This window comes from Lagopus leucura, unplaced genomic scaffold (genome assembly GCF_019238085.1).
Source record: "Lagopus leucura isolate 7727_CA_CO unplaced genomic scaffold, USGS_WTPT01 111-10_obj-0_obj, whole genome shotgun sequence".
Taxonomy (NCBI): Eukaryota; Metazoa; Chordata; class Aves; order Galliformes; family Phasianidae; genus Lagopus; species Lagopus leucura.
In genome coordinates, this window is record NW_024968987.1 from 131,280 (window position 1) to 141,685 (window position 10,406).

At 47.9% G+C, this 10,406-nt stretch overlaps 1 protein-coding gene across 4 annotated transcripts in view; it reads right to left on the reverse strand.

Moving 5' to 3' along the window:
* Positions 1 to 3,374, reverse strand: part of RPTOR (regulatory associated protein of MTOR complex 1) — a 118,624-nt gene extending 115,250 nt beyond the window's left edge. For all 4 annotated transcript variants that reach the window (XM_042894866.1, XM_042894865.1, XM_042894864.1 and 1 more), the window contains exon 1: positions 3,149 to 3,374. In XM_042894866.1, coding sequence (XP_042750800.1) covers positions 3,149 to 3,310 — 162 coding nt within the window. In that variant the 5' untranslated portion in view covers positions 3,311 to 3,374. The remainder of the gene's footprint in view (positions 1 to 3,148) is intronic.
* Between the last annotated feature and the right edge of the window lie 7,032 nt (positions 3,375 to 10,406).

Consider the following 10,406-nt stretch of genomic DNA (forward strand, 5'->3'; position numbering starts at 1 on the left):
GCACAAGCTGTAATAACAGGCACAAGCTGTAATAACAGGCACAAGCTTGCAGTGCAGCCACCCTTCACTGTTTTCCTTTGCCACAAGAAAATCTGCCACGCGGGCAGGTAAATGCTCCTTGTCTGAATTAAGAGCGTTTGTATGCAGCACTGCCTTCATCTGCATCTCCATAGAAACCTAATTGTGTATTTCTCTTCTCATAAAAACAGGATTTAATTCTCACTCAGCAAGTTCAGAGGCAGCAGGAACAAAACGCTAAAGTGAAACTATTACAACCAGCTTTCTTGCCCTCCACTTATTTTAGAAATCAATATAAGTACAGCACAGCTTAATTTAAATATCCTGAATTTAGTAGCAACTTGTCAGTAAAACCCGGCGTATTTGAAACCTTTTTGTTTTAATCAACTTTCATGACTCGACTGCTTCTGAGGCTGAGAGATTTAATTCAATATACAAAGCATACTTCTAACCCTCTTGTGTTCAAAATATTCTTTAAATAAATAATAGATCAAAGCAGTGTCACTTTGATGGCATCTGTAGTCCAGAGAAGCAGGAGACGGAAGATTAAATGTCTTCAGAACAGTCCTAAAGGATGAAAAGGGGTGAGAGAATGTGCCGTTATTTTGTCTAGATTTACTACTGATTACCTTGCTTATTTGATTCTTCCCTCTTATTAGATTCCTGCCTTCTAAAGAACCTTCGAGTTCCTATAAACTCTGGGGTTTTTAGAGAAATGGAAGATGAAAAAAAAAAAAGTAATTCCATTCTGAAATCTTAGTGGAATCATTTCCTATAGCTGTAGTAAGTTAGGATCACAACATAGCATAGCTCAAGATGACAAATAAGGGCAGAACCAGCTTCTGCCTGTGGTTTCTCCATGATTCATGGGGAAAAAATGCCACAGATTTACCTGCAACTCTACAAATATGGGATTTTTTCAGTTAACCAACCTTCCTTCTTTAAATATGGGCTCATTCTGTGCTTTGACAGGTGAACCGATCAAATTCAGAATAACAGAATGCATTCCATACTCTCAAATTACATCAAGAGATAACAGGTCCATCCCCTCCAGCCCTCTCCAAGTCTTCCAGTAGCATCTGGGAGAGAGAAAACACACTGGAGGTGAATCAGATGCAAAGAAGGTATGGAGGACCAGAAAGGGATGCAACAAACCAGGGGAGAGCGACACAGCAGCAATCAGATGGAGGCAGCTACGTGTTGGTTTTAATTTGATTAGCTGCTGTAGACAGGTGTCAGAGGCCTCCAATGCTGACTCAAGGCTACAACACTGACTTTTCCTCACTGTGCTGTAATGCTCCATACAAATAAAAAAGGAAGAAGCAACTTTCTGAAGTCAGCTGTGACACAGTGAGAGGAACTCTTTATAAAGCCAGAGAACAAGACCCAACAGTTATGTGAATTCAGGAGGAAGGGAAGAAAGCAGTGTTCTTCAGCAAGAAGTAATTGCACATAATGGCAAACTCACCCAAACGATACCAAATAAAGCTGTCCTAATACACAGTGACATATGATCAGCACTTCTGATATCAAGAAAAGTTGTTTCAAGCTCACAGCAAAAACAGAAGGAATAATCAGAAACATTCTGACGTGCTTCTACTTCCTTATTCCACAAAGATTAGACTCAGTCTCTGTAAGGACGAATTCACTCCGGGTCTGACTTTGCTGAGCTTAGTGAGACATGCACCACTCACATCACAGGGTACTCAGAAAAAGAAACTGCAACCCCACAGGCACGCAGTGCTGTAACCACTGCTCTGCTCTTCACTGAGATGATCCCCTTTGTCTTTAGCAGCCATATGAAAAGCACTGCAACAAATACAACTGATTACTTCTACGTCTCATGTTCATGCTGTAACCTATTGATCAGCAAGCCAGTGTTATCCCCAATTTAGAAACAGACAGCTCTACACATCATCAAATAAGTGAACAGGAAGTTCCACAGGAAGGCAGAAGGATCACTAAAATAGACAAGCAAGCTCATCCCACCTCCACATTCTAGTAGAGCAAACCACTTCCATGCCAAAAACCTTCAAAGGAGACATACCTACAAAACTGTGTTATGTGGCTCATCTAAATCAGACTCTAAACAAAAATTGATACAGTCCATTAATGATTTACCAAGTCAAATTTTCAGTACATAAGCACTTAGATGATTCTGGCTCTGCCAGTGCTTCCCCAACACTCCAGAGAACTGTTTAGGTGAATGTTTCTCTAGAAAATTAATGTACAGCATCCTCATTCCTGGTCCTAATATCTCTGGAAAAAAAATTACAGGAAGGAGTTTCACCAGCAGATCCCAAGTTAAGGTCAGAGAATTACTAAAGGAAGTGGAAACATATTTTATCACACACACAAAATCATATACAGCCATACACACAAACATACAGACATCACAACCGTGAGACCCTGGGAATCCTCTGACCCAAAGCAGATTCCATGAATTGAAGGACTGCAGCTGATTATCCTTTATGTTTCTGTGGTGTTTGTTTTTAACTTAAGCTAAGGTGGGAGACAGACACTGCTCTGGGTTGACATCATGAAGAGGAACTGTCAGAGGCCCTTAGCTTCATTGGTGCCACATGACATAAATTCTAACAGAAGAGAACTACTGTTCTACAATACAGCAAGCACTTCATCTAATAACTACTTCTGTCTCCAGGTTCACATAAGCTGTTTCCTGTCTCTCGCACACACAGAGAATACCTTAATTTTACATTGCACATAACATGCTGCTGGCAAACTTCAAAACCACAACACTTCCTGCACCTCCACCACAAAACAAGTGTAACGACTGCGTTCACTGCACCTCGTGCTATGCATTACCTGCTGATCCACAGCGCCCTGTGAGCCCTCAATAATCTTACTGCCTGCACTGAACAACATCAAATTCCACTTAAAGAGCTCAAACGAGGAAGATATTCAGTCAGCGTGTTGCTGTGAACCTGGATACACATTTATCATAGCATCCCCTGAGTCACATGGAACCCAAGAAAGCTCTCTGTGTGTCTCCCACCTGTCTGCAGCCCCAACACCACACGTAGGGCTCACAAACCGAGTTACCCGGTCAGGGGATTGCCCACAGCCCCACTGGGGGACGGACGGCCCTCCTCCCTCCCTCGGCCATTACCCTGTCCTTCATCCTCCAGCTCTGCGCCAAGGACTTGGAGCCCTCGATCTTCTCGCAGTGCCTCTTCTTCATGAAGGCCAGGGGCAGGTTCCAGTCCGTCAGGTCCGACTCATCCTCCTCCCCCAGCCCCAAGAGGGGCGACTGCAGCAGCTCAGACTCCATCGAGGCGAGAGCTCCGGGCACGGAGGGAGCGGCAGCCCCCGGCCCGGCTCGCGGCTGGGTCACGGCGGGCGGAGGACGGCGGAGCGGGCTGAGGACGGCCAAGGGCAGAGGGCGGCCCCGCGGAGCGCCGAGCTGCCGGCGGGGCCCGGGCCTCCCCTCGCGCCTTTAGCCCCGCGGGCTCCGCGCTCGCTGCGGCGGGAGCCGCGTCCGGCCCATGGCGGCTCCGCGCTCCCTCACGCTCCGGCGAGCCGCGAGCGGATCAGTGAGAGGAGAGACAGGAGCGAGCGGCGGGGAGCGGAGGACAGAAGCGACCCGCGGCGCCGGCAGCGCGACTCTTCTCAGCAGCGCGGCCAGGAGGCGGCCATCTTCCCCGGCCCACAATGCACCGCGCTACGGAGCGCCGCGTGGGACAAACAGCGCCGCGCCGGGCCGACCACGGTTGCCATGGTGACGGCTGAGGCTCCCCTCCCCCCCGCTGTAGGCCCGAGCCCTACCCTGAAAGCAGTTCGTCGGTGTTCTAAAGCTGTAAACAGTGTCTTGAGGTATCGATCCAAGAAAACACGCATAACTTGATTTATATCAACTTCCATTAACGCTTTCAGCGTGTTTACATTCACAGACACTCGACATGCAAAAGCCCCCATCACAGATCCCCAGGCCTGTCAGAAGGAACAGCAGCAGCCCTGCTCACCTCAGTGAGATCTGGACACTGATGGCGGTGATCAAAATGGGAGCAGCGACTGCAGCAGCCATACGCAGTACAGATGGACCTCACGGCCGTGCTGCTGCTAATCCTGGCTGCCGACAGCATTAGGAGCGTGTGCCCATCCTGCCAGAGCGTGCAGGAGTGCAAATACCTCTGAAGGGCACAGCTGTCCCTCTGTTCACATCAGCAAAGCTCGCAAGCAGTGGCTGGTTAAGACCCAAGTCAGGTGTTTTCCCTGATCCCCCAGCCTGTGCTGGGAAAGCTCTTTGTCCCCTGCTCTCTATCCCTTTATTTCAGGGCCTCTCTCAAAACGCTGTCCTGCTCCCAAGGGAACAGCTGTATGCCCTGCACAACAAACATTCCTCCAGGCTCTGTGCAGAGATTCAGGATGGATCTTTGGCTACCTCTGACACTTAGGTTTCATCACTGGGGCACTGCATAAGAGCTGGGGAGCACCAGAGATACCCTGCTGGAAAACAGGGACCTGGCAGGCTCCCTGCGAGCCTTCTGTAGCTCCACAGATGGTGAAACACTAGAAGTGCCTGCAGCCACAAGACACAGCCTGCACACGCAGCACTGGGCTGGAACATCGCTGCCTGCATGGCCATGGCATGTCAGTGCCATACTTCCCATTTCCACTCAGACCTGGGAGCCCCCAGCCCAGCCCACATGTGAGCTCCTGATCCAGGCACCAACACCCCAACCTCCTCCAAGAGGACGCTGCTCTGCTAATAGTGCCCAAATCCGTGTGGAGTGACAATCTCCATGCTAAACATGGAGTTTTTTTTTTAAATGAGTGATGAAAAGGGCATAACATTTAGTTTTAGTGACAGGGAATTTGCAAAATTTGCAGAGATCGTAAATATCAAATGAAAAAAATTATATCTGCACTTTATTAGATCACTGAATAAGCCTCATCAACATCCTTTTCTAAAGGACACATGCTGTGGGTCAGCAGGGAATCAGTCTCCATTTAAGTTCCTAGCTTTGATAGATATTGGGATGAGTTGATTTATTCAAGAACAGCACTGCCAAGCAATTGGCCCCATGGCATCTGCTCTCAGATAGCACAAATCTTCAGGACAGTGGGCATGGGCTCTCTTTGGTCATTTGCAGCTATATGCTTTAGTCAGAGCTACTCGCCTTATTTCAGTCTTCATGGGGCAAGGACCGAAGGGAGACATAAATAATCTTCCATTTATATCGCCATAAAAGTAGTTAGAAATGAAGCCTTTCCCTGAAGTTCTTTTCATCTCACACCACAGTTCAGTATCAGGATTCTCTCATTGTGGAAAAAACTCTGCAGCTTTTATTCAGGCAAAATATTATTCAATTTTGATAGACCACAGCAAGCCCCATGCCACTAGAGTACACCATCTAGGCTACGTACATGCTTCTGCTGGGCTACGTGTGGGCTTTCCTAATGTTCTGATTTAGTAACTAAACCTTAAAAACAAATATTTCTACAGTATCACAGGCTCTTAAATCCTCTAATGACAGACTGCTTGCCTTCTCCAGGCAGCACACTCTTGACAGCTAATTTCCATCTTAAAATTAAAGCAGGTGCTCCATTCCTACCTCAGCAGGCAGAAAGGACAGTTTATCCTCTTTCACCCTCTCTTACATATATGAAAAATGTTTTTTGAATATTCTTTTCCTTTTTTACACCTTCCTCAGACAAAACAATCCCCATTCCCTTAGCATTTCTTTTCTGATCTGATGTCTGAACCCCTCACCCTGTTGTTCCTCTCTCTTTTAGGCACTCACCTATTACCTTGCTGGGTTTGCAGTCTACTAAAACACACGCTCATGCTTACAGGCAGAACCCCACTTTCAAGGCATCATTCTAGGCTCTCATCACATCTCAAACCACTGTGTTTCAGCCCTGCTTTTATCTTTTGCAAAGCTGAACCCAGGTTTAACAAATCTGTTCTTGATTAGGGCAGCACTGTAAAGCTCTTGTTCTTAGGCAATCTAGGGAATAGAAACTCTATGTCAAGCAAGCCATGTTCACTGATGTCCTAAAGACCAAAATGCAGAAGGATTATCTTCTAAAAATACACTTTGAGAAATTTTTCCACCTGCCATTCTTTTTAATGAAAAAGTCTCCTATCTCGGTCCCTGTTGGCGCCCATTGTTCAGCCCCATTCAGCCAGCTGCTTCTAATTCCACTCTTTCGTGGGAAGGAAGAAAAGTACGGAAAGAAGAAAGTGATTCATAAACATCGAGAGATTTCATCTTTCATTTTCATCAGTCGCGTTCGCAGGTCACCAAATGAGTCGACATCAGGTTCAAAGTCCACGTGCTCAGCCAAAGGGCTGCTCTTTTGAAGGCTTCCATAGCAAATGCACGTCTGTGTGCCCATGCATGCGAGCACGCCTTCCCCACGCGCGGGCTCACAGCCAGACGCTGCTTGTACGGCTTTGCCAGGGCTGCCTTCTGCATTTAGGGCTAACAACAAGGTTTGTTTTAACACTTCAGTTGGGGAAGCTTTATATCCTAAAGACGGTAGGTAAAATATTTATTAGGAAGAATATCTATTTTTAACTAAGCCTGATATCGTTTCTATTATTTATGCATGCACACAGACTTCCCCGCTCATCTCCCTGCAGCAAATGTGAGTCGGAGACCGGAGGGTGGGAGCGGGAAGTGGAGCCCGGGGAGGATGGCACCAGGAGGAGGTGGGAAGGGGGTGCTTCTGTGCCAAGTCCAATACACATCAAGAAGTGATTCATGAGATTGACTCTCCATCTTGTAAAAGAATCCCAGTGACGTCCCTCTGAGAGGAAGAGAACTGGAAGATGTGTTCCCAGCACAGCATCCTCTTCCTCACTTGCTTCTCCATAGGTACACATGCACACAGGTAGGGAAACACACGCTGTGCAGGTGCTAAGCCTGCCAGGTGCTCTGTGTAGAGTTGTGTCCGTCAGGAGGACCCGATCAGGAGCATGATGGATTCCTCTTCCTCTTCCTCTTCCTCTTCCTCTTCCTCTTCCTCTTCCTCTTCCTCTTCCTCTTCCTCTTCCCTCCCTTGGCCTCCTCTCCTCTCCTCTCCTCTCCTCTCCTCTCCTCTCCTCTCCTCTCCTCTCCTCTCCTCTCCTCTCCTCTCCTCTCCTCTCCTCTCCTCTCCTCCCTTCCCTTCCCTTCCTTTCCCCTTCTCCCATTGAAAAAGGCAAAACAAATACTAGGTCAGAATTCTCCCCTTGCCCTTTCAGTGGAAGCAATGGTTTGTCATCAGGGGAAATATTTCACTGAGAAAAGGGGAGAGAGAGAAGAGGTGAGGTAGTGACAAGAAGCAGAAAAACTGCGGGTTCCGTCTTTTCTCTTTGCCACCACTGAACTACAAAAGGGCATTTATTGGTGAATCAGCAGCAGAAGAGTTTAGTTAATGTGTGTTTTTCACATTCTTGGATCAGAGGTAGCAAAGAAGGTGGAATTAATTTGGACTGTGAAGAAACAGCTGCATTTCAGCCCAAAGGTGGCTTCGGGTCACTGCCAAACGTAAAGATTTCTGCATTCCTGCTCCCCCTGCGAAGGCTGAAATGACCGCTCTGCAGACCAACAAGAACTGGTTGCTTAATGGAGATGTTTTTCTCATAAAGCCTGAGAGAAGCTGTGCTCAATACATGTGGGGATACAATAGATTAGATAGTTTGTAGGATGCGTTAATAGAGTCCTCAAAGCACTTCACTATCCGTCTCCGTGAAAGGCGTTACATAAATGTGAGCTCATTTGTTATCATTATCTCTCTTTGTCTCCTCGCAGGGTGGGTAATTTGCTGGGTTATCGGGCTACGTGTGTTTAAAAACACATGATAGATGTAACCTCAGCAGACACTCACTGGTTTTCTCATTCTTAAGAGCAGAAACGTTTCCTTCACCACTCGGTAGCTGCTATAGATCCTATCAGCTCTGACTCAGCGACAGAACAACCCCGGTGCACCAGAAATAGAAGCCGTGAGTTCTGCTGGCTCCTTCTGAGCTGCTGAAGCACACCAACCAAACATCCATTTGCTGATACACCTTTCTGCAAGTGCACCTTTCCCCAGAGCACAGACCTGACTTGACATTCTCTTTAACCGGAACGGAACTGCTTAATTAGAAGTAATTCAGCATTTCACAGGATGTTGCTGGGAAGTTCTCGTACTCTGCCGCCTTCTCTGCCTTTGGCAATCGGAGCAGCCTTGGGAAATACTCGGCACAACACACAGATTGCTTCAGTCAGAACCACAAAGGTTTGGTTTTATGATGAGCGAAGAGGAGGCAACAGCCAAGAGACCTGGATCCAACCAAACAGCTCTGAATGGAGCATGCAGCCCAGGCTGACCATGTAGTGTTCCCCACTCATGTCCTTACCCTTGGCAAAAAAAATCCAAAAAATCTCTTCCTGTTCCTGAGAAATACATTGATCCATGGAAGGAGCACGATTCTACAGTTCCTTTTCCACCATTCCCTCAAAATAAACCATTTGAAACCTTTTCCTTATGCCCAGGGTATTCCAAATTCAAGTTCCCAATCCAGAGTGACACAACGCTCAGCACTGATTTTCCAGGTTTGGGTGGGTTTGATGGCTGCTGTGTTACTGCTGAGATTCCAGCAGGCTTCTAAGAAATAATGTGACTAGACTTATTATAATTAATGGAAGCAGGATGAATATATACACGATCTTCTCATTTACACAGGGGAACATCCATACAGCTGGAAAGCAAAGGCGTCTCTACGTGGTAAAATAAGCACTACATAAATCTGATGTATGAATTTATAGTACACTAATGACTTCCCATTAAACTGCTGATTGAGCAGTCAGGATGTGGCAAGCATGAGAAGCTCACTCTGCTTCCAAGGACCATGCCAGTGCCTAATGAGTTTCTGTCCTTGGAAGCAATGCAGTGCAGCTAGTGTAGTCTACGTTTGCAGTGTCACTTATTTTGCATGTGCCACGCAGAAAAGCCCTCTGAAATAACAGCAAAAGGCAATCGGGCCCACAGACCACGTACTGGCAGCACTGTTACTGTACTTGAGTCAAAGCAGGGCAGTGCTGATGTTCTCAGGTTTGGATGGCATCCAATTCTCGAAGCAAAGTGCAAAGCGCTGTGAGAAACACCAGCAGAACTGCACAGCCCCCGGCTGCTGAGGAGCCCAGAGGTCTGCAGACCTTCAGCTCCTGAAGATCTCCCACTGTTCCCACTGTTCCCACTGCCCACCCCAGGGCCGGCTGTGGCCCCGCTGGGTTCCTGCCTCTCGCTGCAGTGTCAGCATGGAAAGCACCAGCTCTGCTCATAGCTCTGCTCATAGCTCTGCTCATAGCCGGATGCTCCAGCTCTGCTTACAGCCTGGCAGCAGCTCCTGGGTCATGCCAGTTATGCCCACTGTCTGCAGCTTCTTAAGCCTTATACCTTGGAAGAGGAATCAATAACATACCCAGCCCTAATGGTATCCTTGCCAGCAGAGAATCTTCAATGTCACAAGAGCTCCACTTCCCTACTAAAAGCTATGCTTTAGAGAAGGGCCATGCCCCAAGTGGGCAAATGCAATGACATCCTACTGCATTATGGCATTTTTACCTATCCTGCCTTTAAAGCCCTGTTGCATTTTAATCCAGATGTATCACCAGCAGCAGCACAGAGTGGCTGTGGCACAGGCAGCAGCTGCTCCTCCAGCACCAACAGAGCTCTCTGTCAGCTCCTCCCTGCATGCAGGCAGAGCTCACAGGGCTCACAGGACACCTGTGTGCACAGACCTGCAGACACCCACAAGCTGTCCCCAACCCCATACGTGCTCGGAACCCCCTCGGAGCCCGTCCTGCCATCTGTCCATCCTCCCTCCAGGCACGGAGTCATGCCCAGCCTCCACAGACATTACCATAACAGAGCACAGAGCGTGGGAGAAGGAGAGCAAGAGACTGTGCAAAATAATAAGTAATTGCAGGAAGAAACTAGGGCACAACAGTGTCTGTGGCTTTTGATGTTTCCCTCCCGTCCCGCCGTGCCTTCCTCTTGGGGAAAGGGAATGCTGCAAGGTGGGACCAGGCCTTGGCTGTTTCTGTATGGAGCGCCAGCAGGATTATGGATAAATATTGAAGCTATCAAAGAAGCTTAAGGGATTTAGGAACCCACTCCCCATTATTATCCTCTCTGCAGCAGAGGGAAGTGATCTTGTGCAGAGACCTCGAGCACACACCAGGACTGAGAGGCTGCCAAAATGCCCCACGCCTGTTAGAAATTTCCCTTCCTTTGTTGAGCAGGGAAAAAAAACCACCAGTGCTGTTTGTTGTAATAAATGGAGCCAAGGTTTGTGCCTGGCTCAGTGCAGGGAGGACAGAGTGGGGAGGAGGGCAGGACCATGGGGCTGGGAGCTCCATGCACAGCCGTCCATCAGCCGTCTGCCTCCT